Raw genomic sequence first — 26424 nt, 5'->3', positions numbered from 1 at the left:
TTTATTCTGGACAAATAATTGCCAATTTCTATGTTCCACCTTTCTTAGGACTTAGTCACCCAACTTTGCCATGTGTTTCCACTGTTGGTCTCAAACCAACAGCCCCAGGAAAAACTAGAGTGAAGCAAACACAGTGTCCTATAGATAGGAGGAACTGGAGGTTATGCTCAGGTTCTGGTGAGTAGACCTCTAACTTGGAAGGATGCAACAAGACAAGTTGAATATCAAGGTTAAGAGGCTACTCTGGATATCATGAACTGGAAACCAAAAGATATCTTTAGATATAGAATCATCATTTTTTTTTTTCAGGTCTGAGGATGGAACCCAGGTGCATTTGACCTCCAAACTACACCCCATGCCCTATATTTTATTCTTTATTTTGAAACATAGTCTCACTAAGTTGCAGAGGGCCTCACTAAGTAGCTGATGCTGTCCTAGAACCACGATCCTCCGGTCTCAGCCACCCGAATGCTGGGATTACAAGTGTGCACTGTCATGCCCGGCTTAGAACCATCTTCAACTGATATGAGATGAGCAAAGAAGGAAATAACAGAAAAGAGGAAAGACTTTTCTTCTATGGTTTTAGCCACTCACCCATTGCATTTTACTTAATAGCATCAAATTCATAAAGTATGTTCTCACTTGAGCATGGTGGCACATGCTTGTAATCCCAGCATCTGGGAGGCTAAGACAAGAGGTTCACACGTTCAAGGACAGCCTCAGTGAGACTCGCATCAACCTAACAAGTTCCTGTTTCAAAATAAAAATAAAAGAGGTCTGGAGATGTAGCTCAAAGGTAGAATGCCCCCAAGTTCATTCCCCACACATAACAAAAAAAATGTATATTATCATTTCAACTTTTATATTACCGATTTTTTAAAAAATTGTTGGGCTATAATTCCAGAGATTGAACCTCTTTCCCAGATTGATATATGCAAGCTCTCAATACTGCAATTTAAAGTAGAATTCAGCCCTAACATCTATAGGAGAGAAACATCCTGACAGCAAACTATTCATTGAGATATATACTGACCAAAACAAAATAACGCATGATACTAACTGGACTTTGTTGGGAAAATAGAAATGAAAAAAGCTGAGCATGGTGGCACATGCTTGTAATCCCAGTACTTGGGAAGCTGAGACAGGAGGATCACAAGTTCTCAGCCAGCATCAGATACTTAGTGAGGCCCTGGCAACTTAGTGAGACCCGGATTAAAAATAAAGAATAAGCTGGGCTTGGTGGCACATGCTTGTAATCCTAGTGCTTGGGAGGCTGAAGATAGGAGGATCACAGTTCACGGGCAGCCTCATCTATATTAGTGAGGCTCTCCGCAATTTCGTGGATCCTGTTTCAAAATAAAGAATAAAAAATAGGGCAGGGGGTAGAGCTTGGAGGTCAAATCCTCCTGGGTTCTATCATCAACCCACAAAAAAAAAAAAAAAAAAAAGAATAAAATAGGGCTGGGGGTGTAGCTCTGAGGGAGAATGCCCCTGAGTTCAAGACCAAGTACCACAAAGTAAAATAAATATTTAAAAAATTAAAATGAAACAATGAATTCTCTGTTTTAAATTTCAGTTTGTTCACATACAACTTTTTGCCAAAGACATAGGACTATACTTAATTGTATACACAGGCAAATTCATAAACATTATATGTCAAGACTTTCATGTTCCATAAATATTAAACTAAAAATTAACTCATTATGACATTTTGCTTATTTCCTCAAAATGAAAAACGAAAAACCAACTTTTTGCCAATTTTATAGGGATGGTTTAAATCCAATGTTATACTTTATCTGATAGGCCATTGGCTCACAGTCTTAATTTTCCACTGATGAAAAAAAGGATCTAAGGAGAGAAGCTACAGTAGGTGGGCAGGGGAACAAAGATCTGAATAGAAAATGAAAGGACAGAATAGAGAGGGGCAATAAAAGAGCTAGGGAACTGGGGTGGTGGTAAATGTCTATAATCCCAGTGCTTGGGAGGCAAAGACAGGTTCAGGGACAGCCTCACCAACTTAGCAAGACTAAGTTTCAAAATTAAAAAATGAAATAGCTCAGAGGTAGAACACTCCTGGGGTCAATCCTCTGTACTGCAAAACAATAAAAATAAGACAAAAATAAATAAATAAAAGAGCCAGGGAGCTCAGGTGAAAGGTAGCCATGAGCTGGAAATAAAGAAAAAGCTGTTCTGTTGAACCTGCTGAGTCTCGTGTGTACACATATATCCTAGGGGTATGTCCAATAGGAAGTCAGAAAGGACACATGTGGACTTCAAGAGACAATGAAGTATCCAGAGATGTGGACGAAAAAGCCCCAGAGTGAAGTGCTAAAGTCATGAGAACAGTAACATATTCACTGAATCACCACGAGAATGCATATAGGGAGTTGAAGAGAACCAGGGGTTGGGGGAGGACCAAACCAGAGTTTGCTATCAGTGGGAGGACAGAGGAAGAGGAGTCCATCAAGAAGGCCAAGACTGAGCAGGTCAGAGAGGCAGGACCAACTAAGAGCCAGGCTGACACTGGCAGCACCTGCAGCAAGCACTGCCAAGAGTAGCCAGTGAGCAAAGCAGGCTGCTGGACTGGGAGGATAGTACTATCTGTGGCAGAAACCAATGGGGCAAGAAATTGAAGAAAGAATGGAAGGGAAGGCAGCTACATCTGTCCTCTCTACCTCACCCAAAAGCCTGAGAATATGGGGGAAAGCAACAGGACTATAACTTAAAGGCTAAGCTGGCAAAGGGATGAAACAGCAGCATATAGAGAGAAAAGACTTCAAGTATATCTGGTATATTACTAAGAAAATGCAGAAAAGACTTTCCTTCAAAACTCTCCTGCCCCTTATTTCCTACCCCACTTCAGGCATTCTCATTCATTCCCCCCCCCTTCTCTCTCGATACTAAGTTATAATGATTTTCCTGTTGGGCATGGTGGCATACATCTGTAATCCCAGTACCTGAAGGCTGAGACAGGAGAATCACAGGTTCAAGGCCAGCCTCAAAAACTTAGCCAGACCCGGTTTCAAAATAAATAAAGCCAGATACAGTGACGCACACTTGTAACCCCAGCACTGGGAGGCTGAGACAGGAGGACTGCGCAGGTTCGAAGCCAGCCTAAGATACTTAGTGAGATTCTTAGCAACTTAGTGAGAACTTGTTTCCAAAAAAAGTATAAAAATTAGGTCTGAGAGTATAACCTGGAGGTAGAAAAGCCCCTGGGTTCCACCCTCAGTACCACAAAAATCAATCAATCAATCAATCAATCAATCAATCAATAAACAAATAAGCCAGGCGTGGTGGCACACTCTTGTAATGCCAGCATTTGGGAGGCTAAGACTAGATAGCGGTTTGCAGACAGCCTCTGCTACTTGGTGAGGCTCTTTGCAACTCAGTGAGACCCCGTTTCAAGATAAAGAATAAAAAACAGGGCAGAGAGTGTAGCTCAGAGGTCAAATTGTCCCTGAGTTCCATCCCCAGATCCGCAATAAATAAATAAATATAAACAAACAAATAAAATAGGGCTGAGGGTATGGCTCAGAGGTAGAAAACCCCTGGGTTCAATATCTAGTACCCCAAAATAACAATAATAATATTAATAATTTTTCTAATGCAGATACTAAAAGATATTTAGGAGTGGATGTCATAGATTATACATTTTGAAATACATTGTTTACGTCAACATTTTACTCAAGAGATTATCTGTTAATTTTTGAAAGGCCTTGTTGCTTTTATGAACTTTGTGATCTAATTTGGCACTATTGTGGATCATTAGCAGATATATATATATACACATCCATCTATATGGTATAGTTACCTCCAGCATTGTACCGAAACGGTGAGCAAGCCATGTACGCTGTGATGCCAAACAATCCTTAAAATCTTCCCCAAACTAAAGCTTTTTTTCCATGCATGGATGGTCTTATATACGCGATGTCTTAGCGTATGCTTTATGCTTCCTTAAAAGGATTGTTGTTAAACACTAAATAACTGACAGGGTTGTGGTTATGAAAAATGGTCATGAAAGCAGCAAATACCTGAGGTACTCACAGCTGTGGAGTAGGGAGTATGAGCTCCAGTGTTTTCAGCCCAGCATCCACATCCATAAAGAGCAGCCTGGGAAACAGGGAAGTAGAGACATAATATTTCAGAAGTATTATACGTAATTTTCAGCTTTCAACAGAAGAAAAACATCAGAACCACTTGATAAAGCCTGGTTTAATAATGATGTATAACAACTGATAATGCCAGGGGTTGTATAAGAACTATTCAAACAACTGTTTTAACATCTTAAAACTATGCTTCTGCTGAATGTGGTGGAGCACTCCTGTAATCCCAGTACTTGGGAGACTGAGACAAGAAGATCAAAGGTTCATGGCCAGCCTCAGCTAAACTAGTGAGACCCTCAGCAACCCAGTAAGACCCTGTTTCAAACTAAAAGAATAAAGTAGGGCTGCAGGTTATAGCTCAGAAGTAGAACATACCTGGGTTCAATCCCTAATACCATAAAATACGTAAAAAAGAGACTATGTTTTCTTCTCTTTTGAGATATACAATGCATTATTGTTGATTGTGTTCCCTCTGCTCTACCAGAGAACACAAAAATTTATTTTTCCTATCTCACTGTAACATTGTTTTAACCAGCCTTTCCCTATCTCCCCCTACTTTCCACATTCTCTGGTGACCACAACATATATGAATCAAAAGATAATCATACCTCATAAATATCTTCAAAAATCTATCATGTATCAATCAAAAAATATAATTAAAAATAAGTAATACTTTTTGGTTATTCTACTAAACATTCTCAGATAATAGCAAAAGAAAGTTTCTGAGTCTCTCCAGCATCGTTTTTTTCCTTCCCTGAAAATCCTTTCCATTTTGTAGTTTGTCAGCTAGTTGTTCTTCTGGCCCCTTGAAATCAATGTGGTTGGCTTAAAAATAACAGTTCTCACACTCAGTATATGCTGAATTGCTTGGGCAATTTGCTGACAAGAATTCTGGTTCAGTGTCTGGGATACAGGGAATTGGCAGGATTATGCATGGTCTTTGGAGCTCTGGGATGCAGACAGTTCTTCTAACTACCCTCTAGAAAACCCTGCTTCAGGAGTTCTTTTCCACACTTCCCTTGGGACAGCAAAACAGGAACTGAAAAAGCTGTGTAGCAAATAGCCCAGTGTATCTTCACCACCTGCTAGACTGTGACAGATGTTTTAAAAAGGAGGCCAAAAGGCCTGTTCACGCTAATCACTTTTTCAGGTAGTGGTATAGATTTAACCATCTGAAACCACCAGAAACACAATAACCTAGTATAGTTTTATAAAGTATTTTGACAAACATTCCTATTTTGTTTCCAGTAATCCTACCCAGAATATCTTTTCAATAGCCACAATGACTTCTCTGATTCTGAGAGGATAATCTTAACTAATAACTTTTCCACTCCTTAGTTAAGGTACAGTTAGAAAATCCCTCAGCTAGCTATCATACAAAAATACAAGGAGGCATGCTCAAGAGGTCATTACCACATGTTTGGTAAGCAGGAGAAATGGAAAAAAAAGAAAAAACTGTCAATCTGTTTTTAAAAAAAGGTTAAAAAAATTGTTAAATCTTTAAAATGAATACAAAAAACTGTCAAAAACATATTGCTGAATTTTTTTTTTGGAAAAGCAAGTTATAATAGTACATTCATTCAATATTTACTAACGATGATAGAGGAAAAAGATACTTCCATAAAACAGTACTGTTATTTTCGAGTAACTCACTTCTAAGGACTGGGGAAAAGGTTAAGACTGGGAAAGGTAACCAGATAGACTTCAGCTTTCTGTGATATTTTATTATTTTTTTTAACAAGGGCTTTAGAACTCAGTTGCTCCAATCCTCTACTCAGAGTAGGAATCTTCATAAAACATTCCAGGTACTTCATAGCACCTCACTCTCTCATGTGAGAATATATTCATGGAATATATTCATCCGTAGACTGTGAAAATATCTGTTTGAACTTTTTTTTTAATTTTTTTTTATTTTTTATTGGTGCACTGTATTCATACAAAATAGTGGGATACAAACTTTTGTAGACATACATGCACACATCGCCCAGTCAGCCCCCACCCGATCCCCACCCCATTCTCTCCCCATCTCTCCCTCCCATGCTTGGCTTAGTGGTTGACATCTAGTATTATAGCAATTTATCCAAAATTAAAAATGATAATCTCACATAACAGTTTCATTTTTCTGATACCAAGCTTTTGATGACTTAAAGATAACATTTCAATATTTCTTTTTACTTTCTTTCTTACCAGAGAATATTTTTTTATATTTTTTTATGTGAAACTATCATATATTTATATATTTATTTTTCAGAAAAAAAATCTATCCTAATATGGAAAATGGACTCTAGATACCCAAAACGATCTTGAAAAAGAACAAAGCTAGAAGATATATATCTGCTTGAACTTTTACCCACTGGTCCTGGTTCTGCTTCTGGAAATAGCTTAACTTCCCCCATAAGACTCTCCAAATATTTTTAAACAGCTATTCTAGTCCTCTTTTATTACTCCAAAAAAAAAAAATCCCAGATTTATGAACTATTCTCTAAGACTTTGCAATGAAAACTCCCCCTCCTCTCCTCTAAACACCTTCTTTAAGAAATAAACCAGCTGGGCGTCATGGTGCATGCTTGTAATCCCAGTACTTGGGAGGCTGAGACATGAAGATCACACAGATTCAAAGTCAGCCTTAGCTACTTAGTGAGGCTCTCAGCACCTTAGTGAGACCCTGTTTCCAAATTAAAATATAATAGATCTGGGAGTGTAGCCAGGAGGTAGAAGGCCCCAGGTTCTATCTCCAGTACCAAGAAAGAAAGGGGGGGGGGTAGCAAGCAAAGAAAGAAATCCAGAGTCCAGGATATCTAGACATGAAGTCTCCTGTGTTTGTGTGACCCACCAGTGTCATTAATAATAGGCTCTTAAAAGTAGAATAAAAGACTGAACAGGACACGTCCAGTGTGGCAGACACTGGGCATCTGTTAATGGCTTTAAAAATACTATGCTTCTACAATGCATGCTTTAACCTCATTTGCTAACACTGCTAGGTCAATTTGGTAACTGAAAACCCCTCAGAAATGATTTCTTACACAGATTTCAGAATAAAACTGGAAAATTTATATAATAAGCAATTCAACTAGTGCTGCCAGAAGCCGAAGCTGGATCAGCCAAAGTCTTAGAGTACATAAGACCGAAGTAGAAAGGTGCATCTTCCTTCATTGAAAATTCTGACAATTATCCTTTGCATTTCCAATAATTACCCTGACCAGAAGGCTGCACTCAAAAAAAAAAAAATTTTTTTTTTAAGAAGGCTACAAGGCTACCTCTTAGTAAGCATAGTTAAAATTATGTTTAAAAGTAAGAATATGACTTCCAGGAAGATGGCAACCGGACTTCCGGGAAGATGGCGACCGAGAAAAGCGGGGCTTAAGAGCCTCGCTAACAACCAATCTCCATTACCACAAAATCAGCGCCTTTCATAGCCAGAAAACACCATCACCAGAGAAACAAAAAAAATCACCAGGCTCCACAGAGAAAGTGGTCTGAGAACAGAGCTCAGAGCCACAGAGGAGATACACTGGACTCACGCCCGAGGACGCGGCAGCAGCGCCATACTGCTGGCGGCAGCGGCAAATTCACCAGACGGCTACAGCAAGCCGAGGTGAGCCGCTGTGGAACAGCCGAGCGGGACTTTTCAGCGCAGGGAACATCTAAAGCTCCCAGTGGCTGAGCTCAGCACACGCTGCAAGAACTCAGAGTGGAATTCAAAACCAAGAAGAAATTAGCCAGCATCACGGCCAAGGGCGTAGCAGCAGCGCCATATTGCCACCGGCGGCAGCAGCAGCGAATTCAACGAGTCCAGTACAGCTACATCTACGAACTCAAGAACAGTGAGTCAAATTGCGGGCCACAGAGGAGAAATCCCAGTACTGTACTTCCTGGGACTTGACCCACTGGGGGAGTGGCGGTGGCAAAGATATCACACCATATGAGAACGTGCAACCTGGCACCCCCTATAATTTAAAGCAGCCTCTATCGATTCCCTGGGTCGGAGACTCTGTGATACAACCCAGTAAAGGAGTAGTGGGGTCTGAGATACTACAGACTCAAGATCCAGAGCACCTTAAGTGAAGTCATAATGACCCAAGGGAAGAACCCAGAGAAGGCACAAACTTCCGAAATCATGGGAAAGAGGAATAACAATGGAGCAATGAATGCCCACAACCCTACAACATCAGAACCCGATAAAAGAGAAAATCAGAGATTTCTAGAAGATCAAATCAGGAAAATAACTGTAGAAATAATAGAGGCGCTTCGAAAAGAATTCAGAGAGAGCCAAAAAGAGATAAAGGATGCAATTAATGAAGTAAAGGCCTCAATTCAAAGCACAAACAACCGATTAGACCACAAGGAGAACAGAATCTCGCCCTTAGAAGATGATCATTCCAAAAATGAACGCATAGCTTCTAATCTAGAAAAAAATATCCAACAGCAGGAATCTGACATTGAAGAAATATGGGCCCATTTTAAGAGAGCTAAACTAAGAATAACTGGAATAGAGGAGGGAAAAGAAAGTGAAACCAAAGGGATCAACAATCTCTTCAAGGAAGTAATAGCAGAAAATTTTCCAAACATAGAGCAAGAGGTTGATACACAGATCCAGGAAACTTATAGAACTCCCTTTAGACAGGATCAGAGAAGAGGATCCCCACGCCACATAATTGTCAAAATGACCAATGTGGAAGCCAAGCAGAGAATCTTAAAGGCAACAAAAACAAAGGCCCAAGTGACATTCAGAGGCAAACCAATTAGAATCACTCCAGACTTCCCAAACCAAGTCATGAGAGCCAGAAGGGCTTGGAGTAAAATATTCCAAACTCTGAAAGAAAATAACTTCCAGCCAAAAATTTCCTACCCAGCAAAACTTTCTATCAAATTAGATGGAGAAATAAGAAGCTTCCATGACAAACAGAAACTGAAGGAATTTATGTCTTCAAAACCAGTGCTAGAGAAAATACTCAAAGAGATTAACTACAAAGAAGAAATAGGTAACACACACCAGAACCAGAGAAACAAGATTTTCCATCCAACAGACAACTAAGATTGGTTATCTGTGGAGATTCATTATTTATGTTAGTCTTTTACCTATCTCTAAATTGTATTGTTTGCCTTTATTGTTGTTAATTTTTAGGATTTCTAGTTGGAATATTAATATACCTTCAGATACAGCAATTGCAAATATTTTATCCAATTCTATTAGTAACTTTTAACTCTTTACATTGTCTTTGGATATACAATATTTTTTTATTTTTTAGGGAGTTTGTATACTCTTCTGTTGCCTGTGCCATTGAAATCATATCCAAGAAATCACTGCCAATTTCAATGTTGTGAGGCTTTATGACCCAGATTTTCTTCTAAAAGTTTATAGTCTTAAGACTTATATTTAGGTCTTTTATCTATTTTGAGTTAATACTTGTATATGGGATTAGGTAAGGGTCCAATTTTATTATTTTCCATTTAATTATTATTTTTCAACAATATTTAGTTAAAAGATTATTATTTCCACCACCAAATGTTCGTGGAAACCTTGTCAAAAATAACTTGATAATATAGGGAAGAATTTAGCTCTAGGCTTGTATTTAACTCCAATGGTTTATATATCTACCTTTAGAGCAGTACTACACTGTTTCAATTATTGTAGCTTTATATGGTTTGAAATCAGAAAATATATATCTTCTAGCTTTGTTCTTTTTCAAGATCATTTTGGGTATCTAGAATCCATATTTCATATTAGGATAGATTTTTTTCTGAAAAATAAATATATAAATATATGATAGTTTCACCTAAAAAATAGGAAAAAAATATTCTCTGGTAAGAAAGAAAGCAAAAAGAAATATTGAAATGTTATCTTTAAGTCATCAAAAGCTTGGTATCAGACAAATAAAACTGTTATGTGAGATTATCATTTTTAATTTTGGATAATTTGCTATAATACTAGATGTCAACCACTAAGCCAAGCATGGGAAGGAGGGGTGGGGAGGGAATGAGGTGGGGATCGGGTGGGGGCTGACTGGGCGATGTGTGCATGTATGTCTACAAAAGTTTGTAATACAGTGCACCAATAAAATAAATTTAAAAAAAGTAAGAATATTAAAAAGATAAAATAAAAGTAAAAACTATGTTTACCCTTTGTTTCTTCTCTCTAAACAAATTCTCTCTCTCTCTCTCTCTCTCTCTCTCTCTCTCTTTTTTTTTTTTTCGGTACAGGGAATGGAACCCAGGGATATTCTATCTCTGAGCTACACCCCTACCCTATTTTTTATTCCTTATTTTGAAACAGGGTCCACTGAGTTTCAAAGGGCCTCACTAAGTAGCTGAGCCTGTCGGCGAACCATGATCCTCCTGGCTCAGCCTTGTGAATGCTGGGATTACAAGTGTGTGCTACCATGCCTGGCTCATGATTCTTTATTTTGAAAGAAGGTCTTGGTAAGTTGCTGAGGCTGGCCTTGAACCTGCAATCTTCTTGTCTCAGTCTCTCAAGTACTGGAATTACAGGTGTGTGCCACCACATTCAGCTATGACATGTAATTTAAATGTATTGTGCCATATTTAATCTTCTAGAACTTGGTAAGGTAGCTAGTAGCCTTTTTTTATACTTGTGAAGAGTAGAGCTTAAAGATGTTGAATAATTTATTAAAGTAAGGGGAATAGTAAGTGGGTAAGTGGAGAGTTGGGATAAGAATAAAGGTTTACCTGAATCTAAAGTCCAAATTCTTAAACAATTACATTTAAAGGCATGTTTGTTTGTGGCCTGGATGAGGGGTATGGAGAGTAGTAATAATAATTCTAATTATTATAGTGAGCTAAAGAAGAAAGTAAATTCTTATTCAAATTGCCACTTTATCATTTGTACTGCATAATATGCTAAAGTTTCTAAATAGTCCATCTGAGCATTTAAAAGTATCTCATTTCAGCACATTTATAAAAATTATTAGCCTATGATACAAATTTCCTTTATGTTGTTTTATACTGTCATGCTTGTCAAAAGCTGTTCTTGAGCCGAGCATGGTGGCAGGTGCTTGTAATCCCAGCATTCGGGAGGCGGAACTGGAGGATCATGGTATACAGACAGCCTCAGCTACTTAACGAGACCCTTCAAAAATAAAAGGCTAAAAAATAGGGCTGGGGGTATAGCTGGAGATAGAATGCCCCTGGGTTCCATCCCCAGTCCTAAAAACAAAACAACAACAACAAAAAGTATTCTTTGCCTCTAATGTGATGCTTCCTATTTCCAGGCTAATTAAATTTCCTCTACCCAACACAATTCAATTTAGAAAGTGCATATTCCTGTAAACACCTTGACTCTACTCCTCTACACTTTATTCTGACTTTTGCAGCTCTCACGAGTTCCATATTAATGAATTAGCCAAATAGAACAAATCAACACAACAATTTTACAAGTATTTCTTTTTCCAGGATAGTCCCATGTGTGGAGGCAGAATGGCTTCAAGATTGTTAGATGTAATATCCTCTAACACAGTCCAGAACTATCCTTGGTTCTGTCGTTGCTATTTTCCTAACCAAAACAAACAAAAAACAATGAGAAAGTCATGGGAATTACACTGTAATGAAGGCAGCTCTGTTGGCTTTTTTTTTTTCTTCTCCATCAGGGCATCCAAATCTGATATGCCAAGCTTGATTTTCTTATTTCAAACTTGACAAATACACAGGGTATTATAATGTGGAAAAATACCATGATCAGACAAAGGCTTTTATAATGAGTTCAAAGCATTGCATACATGTTGAGTAATCTTTCCCCACAAATCCCTTGTATGGTAGCAAAGAGTAGCACAAAACTGATTATCTTCCCTTCCACTGCCCCATAGGATAAGACTAAGTGGCCTGTCCACAAAAATGGCAGATAAAGGAATACCACTGCTGCCACCAGGACCAGAGTGACTATGACACTGACTCTTCTGTAGATGTGAAGGACACACAGCATGGCAAGCCATACTCCATATGTAAGACAAGATCCAAATGCTGAGTTTTAAGCACACCCTTGCAATTACTGTAAGACTCTATGAGAGTGTCTAATTCATTTGTTCACTCAATATATATTCCTGAAGTCCAGAGGTAATGTGCCAAATTGGTTTATACTCAAAATGCTTAGTACATCATATGCATTGTTAAATTTCATTCTCAGGCCAGGCGTGGTGGCACACGCTTATAATCCCCGTGCTTGGGAGGCAGAGACAGGAGGATCGCGCAGGTTCGAAGCTAGCCGCGCTGGCTTAGGAGACCCTGTTTCCAAATGCAAAATATAAAATAGGTCAGGGAGTGTAGCCCAGAGGTATAAGGGCTTCCAGGAACCCCAGCACCACCAAAAAATAAAAAAATTTCATTCTCAATATAAAGATTAGAGGTGGAAAAGGCGGGTGAAGAGGACATATATGTATGAGAACTGGGAAGAGCAAATTTCACACACATGACAGCTTCCTCATTTCCAGATTTCTTGTGCACTATTATGTGTTGATGACCTCAAATTCTAGCTATTCTATAAAACTACTAAAAGGCTTAATCCGAAGAGATATAGAATGCCAAAATGTTACTGTTACTTGAATGAAAGAAATAAAAAATATAACTTGAAAATCATTTTCCCACATAAAAAGCAAACGGCAATATAGTCACGTAGAGCTTGATCCTAAAGAGAAAGATATTTACAAAAAACAAGGGAGGGGGAGAGATTAGAAATCAACACATATTTCTTTAATATCTACTAAATACTCAGGTAAGTGCCCAGCCTGTTGAAGGTAGGGAAACCAGAATTAATCATTGTAAAGACCCGAAAGAACCCATAACCATGAGGTAGATTGTTTTTTTTTTTTTTTAACCAAGAAACAATCTTCAGGCTGCCGTCAGCGCCACCATCTTGTAGGAGCGCAGCCAACGCCTGGCTTGGAGCAGCTGCTGTGAGGTCTCTGGCCAGTATCACTTCTGCCCATCTACAAGCACGGGGAATATCTTTACAAACCTCTTCAAGGGCCTTTTTGGCAAAAAGAAATGCGCATCCTCATGGTGGGCCTGGATGCTGCAGGAAAGACGACAATTCTCTACAAACTGAAGCTTAATGAAATTGTAACCACCATTCCTACCATAGGTTTCAATGTGGAGACTGTTGAGTACAAGAATATCAGCCTCACCGTATGGGATGTAGGTGGACAGGACAAGATCAAGTCACTGTGGAGCCACTACTACTTCCAGAACACCCAAGGCTTGATCTTTTTTCCAGAACACCCAAGGCTTGATTTTTTTTTTTTTTTTTTTTTTTTTTTTTTTTTTTGTGGTGGACAGCAATGACAGAGCGGGTGAACGAAGCCCGTGAGGAACTCATGAGGATGCTGGCTGAAGACGAGCTTCAGGATGCTGTCCTCCTGGTGTTTGCTAATAAGCAGGACCTCCCAAATGCCATGAATGCAGCATAAATCACAGACAAGCTGGGGCTGCACTCTCTACACCACAGGAACTGGTACATTCAGGCCACCTGTGCCACCAGAGGGGATGGGCTGTATGAAGGACTGGACTGGCTGTCCAATCAATTCCGTAACCAGAAGTGAACCAGACCCCCCTTTCTCCCTACTTCCTCCTCTCTGCCCTCTGCTTTCCTCTCATGTGGCAAACGCGTGACTCTGTGGTCCTGAGTACCAGAAGGTGTCTCCATGGGTTAGTTCGGTGTGCATCACACTGTGCTGTGCAAGTGCAGATGCAGCCTGCAGCCAGGTTTTTATTTAATGTAAATAGTTTCTGTTTCCACTGAGGCAGTTTCTGGTACTCCTATGCAATATTACTCAGCTTTTTTTATTGTAAAAAAAAATCAATTCACTGTCAGTACTGAGAAGGGATTTAGTTAGGCATGTAGGCACCTGGCCTTCAGGAGCCACTGGGCTGTAGATCACTGTCGGGATCCATTTGGTGGTTGGTTTTAACCCGAACTCAGTGCATTTTTAAAAAATAGTTAAAAATACAAGGAGAACACTTGAACACACCAAAGGGAGACTAAGCCTAGTGTAGGTTTTGCAGGAACGGCCTGAATGCTAGTCCATCAAATCGGCTGTTTCCCTATGGGAATGTGAGAGACGGGGACGAACTAACTGCCAACCACTGCATGGTCACAGTAGGGGCCCTGAGGCTTGCCTGTCTTTGGGTCACCTGCATTCCACTGCGTTATGCTTGTACTCATGTTCACACGGTCACCTGGGGTGGGCTGGGGGCCACCGGAGGAGGGAACAGGGCCGGGCCTCGGCTTGGTGGGCATGTGGCCAGAGTGGCGGCCCCTGTGTTCCCAGCGCCTGCTTGCCCTTGCAACTGCTGCCATGTTGGTGAGAAGTTGTGTCTCACCCAGCAGAAGCACAGGTGAGCAGGGAGGGTTGGTCCACTGCAGACACCCCAGCCCCGGGCACCCCCATCTCCATGTGTGAAGTAGCTTCCTCCCTCAGCCTGGAAGGATCCAATTTGCCATTGAAAAAGACGACCTCTACTTTTTTTCTTTTGTATTTTGATAAACACTGAAGAAGCTGAAGCTGTTAAATGTATCTCGGGGAAAACTCAGAACTGGTTTATTTGGTGTCGTGGAACCTCTTACTGTTTCAATACACGATGAGTAATCAACTGTTTTGTATACTTGTTTTCAGTTTTCATTTCGACAAGCACTGTAATTATAGCTATTAGAATAAAGTCTCTTAACTATTAAAAAAAAAAAAAGAAAGAAAGAAACGATCTATAGCCGGGCGTGGTGGCACACGCTTGTAATCCCCGCACTTGGGAGGCTGAGACAGGAGGATTGCACGGGTTTGAAGCCAGCCTCACCTACTTAGTGAGGCTCTCTGTTTCCAAATAAAATATAAAAAAAGGTCTGGGAGTATAGCCCGGAGATAGAAAGCCTCTGGATTCCACCCCCAGTACCACAACAACAACAACAAAAGAAACGATCTTCAAAATGTATTTGATTTATACTAAATAAATATTATCTAGTATATTTTTATTTATAGTAGGTATATGGTAAAGAACAATGTTACTTACTTCCTCTAAGGGAAAAAAGTCTCTTAAGGCTTAAAATTTGTGAGCTAGAAAATTCCATGTTTCATTTTGAAAGGCTAGTTTAAAGAACCCATGATGGCTTACCTGCCCAACTCTCCCTGGATGTTTCAAGGCCAAGCCTCCACTGGAGACAGCAGCAGCAACGTTCCCTTCATGATCCACCACCACAGCGCCCACTGTGTCCAAAGTGCCTGAGTCGTTTTCCTGGAGAGCAAGAGGGGCATGAGTACTGTCTAGGCCTGGTGTGGGACCACCTGACACCTGCATAGCACTTTCAGAACAATCACAGCACAATATGTGAACTAATCCTACATGGAACACTGAACGATCCCCTGGAAGGTACTGAACATAAGTTGTCTCAGGACTTTCTCTAATAATATTTTCTCACTGTCCTCTAATAAGACAAACATACCTTTAAAATGGAGATAATGAAAAAGTAATTTAAATTACATAGCAGTGCCTCCTTAATTGAAAGAGTTAAGTTTGAGACTGAAAATTTGTGGAGTTGGATCTGTGGCATGAGTGAGCCAGTAAATATTGTTATTGTTTTTTTTTGTTGTTGTTTTTTACTGTACTGGGGATGGAACCCAGGGACATTCTACCTCTGAGCTACACCCCCAGCCCTCTTGTTTTATATTCTTTATTTTGAAGCAGGGTCTCACTGAGAGGGCTTCACTAAGTAGATGAGGCTGTCCAGGAACCTGTGATCTTCTGTTGTAACCTCCCAAATGTTACGATTACAAGTATATGCCACCACGCCAGACTATTTCTTTTCTTTTTTTGTGCAGTACTGCGGATGGAACGCAGGGACTTTCTACCTCTAAGCTACATCCCCAGCCCTATTTTTTTATCCTTTATTTTGAAACAGGGTCTCACTGAGTTGCAAAGGGTCTCACTAAGTACCTGAGGCTGTCAGTGAACCTTGATCCTCCTGTCTCAGCCCTCCGAATGCTGGGATTACAAGCATGCGTCACCACGGCCATTCCAGCTATTTCTTAATACATATTATATATGACCTTCAAAAAGTAGTATATTCACCATAGTAAGTAAAGAAAATGGTATTTATAATCTTGCACTATACTACTCCATCATTTTCTCTTCTGGCTATGAGAAAATTTATAGCATGCTTCCTTCTCTGCTGTATCATTAGTATGCTTGCCAGCTGTACTACAGAAAACTGTCCCAGGGGGTATCTCTGCGCCTGTGTCTTGTTCCAAGTTCCTCAATTCATGTTTAGTGACTATGCGCTATTGTGGCCTACTACCAAGGTTCTGGGTGACCTGCGCCGGACAGACAAACTACTAGATAAAAACCAAAACCAGAAGATACAGGGGAAAAACGTTTTACAAATTCAAACCTCTCTCCAATTTATTAAAAAGGAAGGTCAGTGCAAGTCTTCAGGTTAGTACTCATAGTAGTATTCTTAGGCTAGACAAGTAGTTTACAAACTCTAGACCCTGCCCTTACTTGCACACATAAAAGCCAGGTACAAAACCATGTTCAACAAGAACAGCTCTCCCTCCTGTGCTGTTTACTGCTCGTGCCATTGTGCAGTTCTTTCTTTACATCAAGGGATCTCTACCTACAAAGTAAAGCAACACACCAAGGCAGTCACCAGAAATGTCAGTGAGCTCTGGAGTCATCTCAGCAGTGAGAGTAAATGGAAGGGTGTTTTTAACCTTGCAAGAACAGTGAAAACAAAAGATTTTAACTTTAAACAAACTGAAAAAACTTAGAGGTACAATATGCCACAACAAGTGGGAATAATTTCCAATTTTCTGCATATGGTTAACCAGTTTTGCCAACACCATATGTTGAGCAGGGTATTTTTTCCCAGTGTATGTTTTTGGCCCCTTTGTCAAAAATCAATTGGCTGAAAGTGTGTGGGTTTCTGGGTCTTCTATTCTGCTCCATTGGTCTATGTATCTGTTTTTTTGCCAGTATCATGCTGTATTTATTACAATGGCTTTGTAGTATAGTTTAAAGTCAGGTATTATGGTTCCTCCTGCATGGTTTTTGTTGCTGAGAACTACTTTGGCTATTCTGGGCTTTTTGTTATTCCAAATAAATTTAAGAACTGATTTTTCTACGTCTGTGAGGAATGATGTTGGTAGTTTAATGGGCATTGCATTAAATCGGTAGATCACTTTTGGAAGGATGGCCATTTTAATGATATTTATTCTGCCTATCCATGAACATGGAAGATCTTTCCATCATCTAAGATCTTCTTTGATTTCTTTTTATAGTGTTTTATAATTTTCTTTGTAAAGACCTTTTACCTCCTTGATCAAGTTTATTCCTAAGTATTTTATTTTTTTGTGGGAGATCCTGATAGGAAGTGTTTTCTGAATTTCTTTTTCAGTGCATTTATGGTTGGTGGGCAGAAAAGCTTCTAATTTTTTAAGGTTGATTTTGTATCCAGATACTTTGCTGAATTTGTTGATCAGTTCTATAAGCCTTTTGGTTTTGTTGGGTTTTCTAAATATAGTATCATGTCATCTGCAAATAGTGAACGTTTGAGTTCTTCTTTTCCTATTTGTGCTCCTCTGATTTCCTTTTCTTACCTTATTGCTCTGGCTAGAGTCTCTAGTACTATATTGAAGAGAAGTGGTGATAATGGACATCCTTGTCTCGTTCCTGTTTTTAGGGGGAATTCTTGAAGTTTTTCCCCATTTAATATGATGTTGGCAGTGGGATTAATGTAGATTGCTGGTATTATGCTGAGTTATGTTCCTTCTATTCCAATTCTCTAGTGTTTTTATCATAAGTGGATGTTGAATTTTATCAAATGTTTTTCAGCATCTATTAAAATGATCATGTGATTTTTGACTTTGATTCTGTTTCTATGGTGAATTACATGGATTGATTTTCATATGTTGAACCAGCCTTGCATACCTGGGATGAACCCTACCTGGTCATGGTGTATTATTTTCTTGATGTTGTTTTGAATGTGTGTTGCTGGTATTGTGTTTAATAGTTTTGCATCCAAGTTCATCAGAAATATAGGCCTGTAGTTTTCCCTCCTTGAACTGTCTTTATTTGGTTTGGGTATTAGTGTGATGTTGGCTTCATAGAATGTATTTGGGAGATTCCCAATTGTTTTTATTTCACGAAATAGTTTGAGGAGTATTGGGGTTAGCTCTTCCATAAAGGTTTTATAGATTTCACTTGGGAAACCATCTGAGCCTTGGCTTTTCTTTGATGGTAAGCTCTTTATTGCTGTTTCAATCTCTTTGATTTTTATTGCTTGGTTTGGTGTTCTATATATTCTTGACTCAGTTTAAGAAGGTTGAATTTATCTAGAAAGTTGTCAATTTCCTCGAGATTTTCAATTTTGTTGGTGTATAGTTTTTCAAAGTACTTTCTGATAATCCTCTGGATTTATACACTGTCAGTAGTAATGTCTCCTTTTTCATCTCTTCATTTGGGTTGATTCTCTTTTTATTTATTTATTTATTTTTTTTGGTTAGTTTGGCTAGTGGTTTATCTATCTTGTTAATTTTTTTCAAGAAACCAGCTTTTGGTTTTGTTGTTTTTCTGTATTTTTTTTTATTTTCTATTTCGTTAATTTCTGCTCTAATTTTAATAATTTCCTGTCTTCTACTGATTTTGGAGTTCAATTGTTCCTGCTTTTCAAGGGCTTTGAGGTGTGTCATTAGGTTATTTATTTAAAGATTTTCTGGTTTTGTTATGTGAGCGCTCAGTGCTATAAATTTCCATCTTTTTTTTTTTTTTTTTGGATCTGTGGATGGAACCCAGGGGCATTCAACCTCCAAGCTACACTCCCTGCCCTATTTTTTATTCTTTATTTTGAAACCGGGTCTCACTGAGTTGCAAACGGCCTCACTAAGTAGCTGATGCTGGCTGGGAACCACGATCCTGCGGTCTCAGCCTCCCAAATGCTGGAATTACAAGCGTGTACCACCACACCTGGCTTAAATTTTCATCTTATTACTGCCTTCAAAGTGTCCCAGAGGTTTTGATATGTTGCATCTTAATTTTCATTTATTTCTAGAAATTTCTTGATTTCACTTCTTACACCTTCTATGATCCATTCTTCATTCAGAAGTATGGTGTTCAGTCTCCACGTTTATGTTATTTCTTTGGGTCTTCTTATAGTTTCATTCCATTATAGTATGAAATGACACAGGGAAGTATGTGACTTTTTTTTATATTTGCTAGTGCTCATTTTGTGTCCCAGGATGTGATCTATGGTGGAGAAGGTTCCGTGAGAAGCTAAAAAATATATAAATTCTGCTGTTGTTGGGTGAAATATTCTATATGTGTCTAACAGGTCCATTTAATTAATGGTGTTCTTTAGTTCTGAGGCATCTTTACTGACCCTTTGTCTGGAAGATTGGTCTAGTATTGTGAGAGGTGTATTGGAGTCTCCCAGTATTATTGTATTGGGATTTATGTGTGACTTCATGTCACAGAGTTTGATTTATGAAAGTAGCTGCACCTATGTCTGGGGCATAGATGTTGATTATTGTTATTTCCTCTAGCTGTATTATTCCTTTTACCAGTAAAATATGACCTTCTTTGTCTCTTCTAATAAGTTTGGGTTTGAAGTCTAACTTGTCTGATATCATAGTTGCTACTCCTGCTTGCCTTTGAGTTCCGTTAGCATGAATTACCTTGCTCCAGCCCTTTACCTTGGGTTTGTTCCTATCTTTACTTGTAAGGTATGTTTCTTATGAGCAGCAGATGGATGGATTCTGGATTTTAATCCATTTTGCCACTTTATATCATTTTATTGGGGAGTTGAGGCTGTTTACATTCAGTGTGATTATTAAGAGATAATTTTTAATTCCTAACATGTTAAGATTTTATTTCTGTTTGAGATACTGTTTATTCTTCTTTGTTTAGTTGTCTGCTGAATGGAAAATCAAGTTTCTTTGTTTCTGGCCTGTATTAACTATTTCTTCTTTGTACTTAATCTTCTTGAGTATTTTCTCTAGGACTGGTTTTGAAGACATAAATTGCTTCAGTTTCTGTTTGTCATGGAAGCTTCTTATTTCCCCATCTAATTTGATGGATAGTTTTGCTGGGTAGGAAATTTTTGGCTGGAAGTTGTTTTCTTTCAGAGTTTGGAATATGTTACTCCATGCCCTTCTGGCTTTCATGACTTGGTTTGTAAAGTCTGGAGTGATTCTAATTGGTTTGCCTCTGAATGTCACTGGACCTTTTGCTTTTGTTGCCTTTAAGATTCTCTCCTTGGCTTCCACATTAGTCATTTTGACAAGTATGTGGCATGGGGAACCACTTCTCTGATCCTGTCTAAAGGGAGTTCTATATGTTTCCTGGACCTGTGTATCGACCTCTAGCTCTGTTTGGAAAATTTTCTGCTATTACTTCCTTGAGGAGATTATTGATCCCTTTGCTTTCACCTTCTTTTCCCTCCTCTATTCCAATTATTCTTAGGTTAGCTCTCTTAAAATGGGCCCATATTTCTTCAATGTCAAACTCCTGCTGTCGGATTTTTTTTCTAAATTATAAACTTTGCATTCATTTTTGGAGTGATCATCTCCTAAAAGTGAGATTCTATTCTCCATGTGGTCTAATCAATTGTTTATACTTTGAATTGAGGCCTTTACTTTAATGATTGCATCCTTTATTTCTTTTTGACTGTCTCTGAATTCTTTTCAAAGGTCCTGTATTATTTCTACAGTTATTTTCCTGATTTGATCTTCTAAAGATATCTGAATTTCTGTGTTATCAGGTTCTGATGTTGTGGGGTTATCGGCATTCATTCCTCCATTGTTATTCTCTTTCCCATTATTTCAGAAGTTTGTGCCTTCTCTCGGATCTTCCCTGGTTCACTATGACTTCACTAAGGGTGCTCTGGATCTCAAGTCTGTGGTAATCTTAGTCACCACTACTCCTTTACTGGGTTGTATCAGACCCAGGGAGTTATTAGATGCTGCGCGAGACCACGAGGGTGCTGGGTGTTTTCCCACAGGAAGCTGTGACTAGGGTGTGGTTTCTCTCCCACCGCTACTCTTTCACTGGGTTGGACTGCAAAATCTCAGACCCAGGGAGATTATCAAAGATGCACAAGTCCCTGGGGGTGCAATACTGGGATTTCTCCTTTAGGGGCCACAATTTGACTCACAGTTGTTGAATGCACTGATCTGTAGCTATTACGAACTCGGTGAACTTGCTGTCACTGCCACTGGCAATATGGCGCACTACCACGCCCCCAGCCGTGAGGCTGGCATATTTCTTTTCTGGTTTTGAGCTCTGCTCTGAGACCCTGGAGGGCGTGCTAAGCCCAGCCCCTGGTAGCTTTAGATGCCCCTTGAGCCGAAAAAACTGCTGAATTACACCTGGTTGTTCTACAGCTGCTCACCTCAGCTCCCTGTCCACCCCTCCTCTCTGGAGCCTGGTAGGTTGCTCAGGTGCTGATCTTGACACGTCAGGTGAACTTGCCGCCGCCGGCAGTATGGTACTGCTACTGCGCCCTCGGCTGTGAGGCCGGAGTATCTCCTCTCTGGTTTTCAGCTCAGTTCTGAGTCCCCCTCCTCTCTGGAGCTTGGTGCTGTGAGGGAAGATGGCGCCAGCGCGGCTCTGCCACGGCAGTGCAAGCTGGTTTCTTTTCTGGTCTCTGGTTGTTCTAGTCTTCTTTTTCTCTGTCGCTTATATTTACAGTTTTTATTTCTCTGCTGATGGAGTTTTCTGCCTATGAAAAGCGCTGATTTTGTGGGAATAGAGATCGATTGTTAGCGGGACTCTTAATCGCCGCTTTTCTCGGTCGCCCTCTTCCCGGAATTCCCAGAGCATTTTTTTTTAAAAAAAAAGAAAACGTCTGACAGCATCGCAACCCTGGGCTCACTATCAAACAAATGCCTGCTTCATTAATTTTGAGTCAAATAATAGGCACAAATCTGCTGAAAGAGAAATTTAAACCACATAAGACTAACATCATGCCAGTATAAAAATCATTTAAGTTCTATTTGTTCAACTATCATACCACCATGAACAAATCTGCAATGGTGGATTTGATTTTTAAATAAACAATTTGTATAAATGAATAGACTTAAACATTTTTAATAAAACAACATAAAAGTCAAAAAAGTGTGTGTGTGTGTGTGTGTGTTTGTGTGTGTGTGTGTGCGCGCGCGCGCACATGATTTTTTAAGAGATGGAAACCTAGTCAGAGAGTGCTTGCCTAGCATGCACAATGCTTTGGATTCAATCCCCAGAATTGCAAAATATAAAGTTGCAAAGATTTGGAAATATTAAGTTTGTTGTTGAGAGATACAAATCAGCAAGTACTTCTTGCCTTTATTCTTGGTTATAAAATTCTGCAAAGTGGCTCAGTGTGGTGGTGCATGCTTATAATTTCAGTATTTGGGAGGCTGAAATAGGAGGATTGTAGGCTTGAGGTGAGCCTCAGCAACTCGGTGAGACTCTCAGTAACCTAGTGAAACACTGCTTCAAAAATAAAAAGGGCTGGGGGTACAGCTCAAAAACAGAATGTCCTGAGTTCAATCCCTAGTGACAAAAAGATAGACAGACAGACAGACAGACAGACACACACACACACACACACACACACACACACAGAATTCTACCTCCTCCCCCCCCCATATAAACCAGATAAAATGTAATATAAAGTGACTGTCTTCATCTCTCCTCCCAGATAAGATAATTGTTTCTGGTGAATAGTCAAATTATAGGTTTCCTATTTCACCTTCTACCCATGGAGGAAGTTCATGTCTCTTAATTTTTTAATCAATAAATAAGTTATATACATATTTCCAGTATGCAACATGATGTTTTGATATAAATATATATTATGGACTGGCAAGATCAAGTTAATTAACATAGGTATAGGTATAATTTCACATACGTAGTCTTTGTGTATGTATGTGTGTGATGAGAATACTTAAAATCTCCTTTTTATTGAGGTACTAGAAATCAAGCAAACCTAGGGCCTCATGCATGCAGGGCTGAGCTATACCCTTATGCCCTATAATCTACTCATTTAAGAGTATTCTCTATTAGCTATTTTTTTATAACTGCAACAGCTAATCAAATCCAAGCATTCTACAAAATAGAATTTTACAGAAGGGACATACAATATATACACAACGACATACTTATATTATCTATAAAGTAATTATATTAACAGTTCCAGCAGGATATTGTGAATTTTTCATGCCTAATCAAACTACTGATATCAGTATAACTGTGTAAAACATAGATGGATGTACTATGCTTTAAAAAAGGAAAAATCATGCCAAAAATAGAGAATTCTGTTCCAAATTAAACTACATATTCCCAAGGGTCTGCAACACCTGTGAAATTCAGAATTACTTCATAAATATTTCAGGATTATTTGACAGACATCACATACTGCAAAGCAAATTTGAGGATGATGAAGTAATATTTAAGCATTTTTATGAAGTGCAGATAAAATGAGTAAAAACACAAACATTGGGTTTTTTGCCATAATCATTTCACAGACCTTATTTATATGTGAATGAAATCGTAGTTAAAAAACACACAATGACTGTTACTATATAGGGCTATTACACCCTTGCACTCCATAAATACTTAAAAATACATTGACCACAGATACACATGTGCCTATTGTCCATGACAGAAACATGCTATTCACATTACTTTTTTGATATAATTGTGACTGAAAAGCAATGGTATAAACCAATGCCTTGAGAACAAACACAGATATAAAGCTGGCAGAAAGAGTACAAGTGTTATTTTTAAAAAAAATTTTTTCTCAAAATACTCAAAATTAGTAATCAATTTTTTTTCACTTGCTCTATTGCAGGTGGCTATTAAACAATTATAAGAATTTTTAAAAGTACATTAAAAGAAATAAATTTCTTGAAGCAAAGTTAAGATACTACCAGAAAAATTACCTCTACCCTACTAACTCTGAAATATGCCAAGAGACACCATATATACTTCTCTCATTAACATGTTTTTTCCTTTGTACAGAATGATTCAAATATCAAATAACTAAAATAAAAGAATAAACCTTAAATGTAAAAGTACATCTTGAATTTGTTATATCATGGACAATTTCTGGGGATATGGCCACCTAGAAAAGCAGTGTTTAAGATTCCTGCTGACACTTGATCTCCATTGACTCAAAAACAGTGCTTTACAAATAGCCAGAAAACACTATCAGTAGAGGAATAAAAACTATAAATACAAAGGACAGAGAAAAAAAAAGACTAGAAGAACAACCAGACAGCAGAAAAGAAACCTGCCTGCATTGTGGTGGCGGGCACCGCACCAGCGCCATCTTGCCTCACAGCCATACACTCCAGAAATGTAAAGGAAAACAAGTAGCTGAAGTGAGCAGCTGCAGATCAGTCAGTTATAACTCATAAGTTCTTCCTGCGCAAAACCCAGCTAAAACTTCCAGAAGAAAAGCCCATCATGCCCCATAAAGATTCAGAGCGAACCTCAATACCAGAAAAGAAATATGCCAGCCTCGCAGCCAAGGGTGCTACGGATGCCATCTTCCCAGCAGCAGCTAAATCTACTACGCTCGCCAGACAGCCAGACCAGCGCGCACCAAAATTGTAATGAAACTGCGGCCCCTGCAAGAGAAATTCCAGCGCTGCACCCCCAGAGACCCGCACAGCTTTGATAAACTCCCTGGGTCTGAGATCTTGCAGTTCAACCCAGTGAAGGAGTAGTGGTGGCAAAGATTACCACATGCTAATAACAGTTGCCCATGGGAAAATGCCCAGCCCAGCGCCCCCAGGGTCTTGCACAGCGCAACTAATGCCCTAGGTCTAAGACTTTGCAATACAACCCAGTGAAGGCATAGTGGCGGCTGAGATTGACACACTCTCCAGAGAGCCAAAGCACCATAAGTAAAGTCATGGTGACTCAGAGAAGAAGCCAGAAAGGTGGGAGTGGGTTCTGCTACTGATCATATCAGAAGCTCAAACAGATTCAGGCTCTGATCAGTGGAAAGTATGGAGGGAGTCCTATGCTTAACACTACACCCAATGAGTAGGATCTCCAGGAACACAACAGACCTTCCAATTGTGGTGAAGAGGGAGAAGTCAGACCAGCCAGACCTAGCTGTGGAGAATAGAGACACCTACATTGAGTTTGGTCTCAGAGGCCCATGATAACAACAGAGGCAGTGAGAGACCTAGACTCCAAATCTGTGGAAAGTGTGAAGGGTGACCTTCGCTCAATATTAAACCTAGCCCCATTGATAATGATAATCTTCATAGACTTAGAAGACTCAGAGAACCAGATTCACAGAGAGAAAGGTGCCTGTGGCACCCGCTATCTACATAGAGAGAGACTGCAGAGTATCTATCAGCTGAAAAGTAATTTATTTGTTGAGTTGTATTAATTCATTGTTGGGGTTGTTTTAGCTTTTTCATTATTTTTGTATGTGTTACAGTGTATGCCTGGCTGGGTTTTGTTTGTTTGTTTGTTTTGTTTTTGTTTGTTTGGAGCTTTTTTTACTTTTGTTTTTTTTTTTAACCATCTTCCCCAAACCTCTCCCAAACGTCTTCCCTTCTACATACCTACTCTTTCCTCTATATCCCTTTTCTTTTTTCTTCTTTTTATCTCTCTCTTGTATTAAATCCACTTCATATCACTATACCAGAAACTCTAGTTTGTTACTAGAATACTACTACGTTTTTACTATCTCTAATTTCTAGTAATATACTACCCTACCAAACTCATATTCTCATACTATTCAACTCTATCTGAGACCTTACACTATTCTTCCATTTACCACTTCACTTCCCTCCTTACTCAACCTTAACTGTTAAAGACAATACAACTTGCCCTTGGATGTACCAGCTGACGTCTAGAGACTAAGAGAAATCTACCAAAAGTAACAGGTACAAACTCCAGAAATCATGGGGAGGAGGAACTATGGGAGAAATGAGCTCCAACAATCCCACAATGACAGAACCTGAAAATACAGAAATGCAGAGATCTCCAGAAGATCAAATCAGGAATTTAACTGTGGCTATAATACAGGATTTTCTAAAAGAATGTGGAGAGAGTCTGAAAGAAATAAAGAATGCAATCACTGAAGTAAAAGAATCAAATCAAACTATATAAACAATCAATTACACCACAAGGTGAATAGAATCTCACTCCTATAAGATGATCACTCCAAAAATGAACGGATAGTTTATCACTTAGAAAAAAACAATTCGAAATGAGAAATTCGACACTGAAGAAATATGGGCCCATCTTTAAGAGAGCTCACCTAAGAATTTTTGGCATAAAGGAGGGAAAAGAAGGTGAAACCAAAGGGATCAACAAT

General features: G+C 39.1%; 1 protein-coding gene and 1 pseudogene across 4 annotated transcripts in view; one reads left to right on the top strand and one right to left on the bottom strand.

Moving 5' to 3' along the window:
- Positions 1-26424, bottom strand: part of TASP1 (taspase 1) — a gene marked incomplete at both ends in the record, with an annotated part of 259575 nt that overhangs the window by 136006 nt on the left and 97145 nt on the right. For all 3 annotated transcript variants that reach the window (XM_080716070.1, XM_080716071.1, XM_080716072.1), the window contains 2 exons: positions 4035-4113; positions 15219-15338. In XM_080716070.1, the coding sequence (XP_080572196.1) occupies positions 4035-4113; positions 15219-15338 (199 nt within the window). The remainder of the gene's footprint in view (positions 1-4034; positions 4114-15218; positions 15339-26424) is intronic.
- On the top strand, positions 13060-13654 carry LOC308277058 (ADP-ribosylation factor 1-like; annotated as a pseudogene). Its single transcript has one exon. The product of its transcript is annotated as an ADP-ribosylation factor 1-like (transcript).

This window comes from Muscardinus avellanarius (assembly GCF_963383645.1).
Source record: "Muscardinus avellanarius genome assembly, chromosome: 19".
Taxonomy (NCBI): Eukaryota; Metazoa; Chordata; class Mammalia; order Rodentia; family Gliridae; genus Muscardinus; species Muscardinus avellanarius.
Note: the sequence above shows the minus strand (reverse complement) of the source record. Positions and strands in the feature narration are given on the sequence as shown.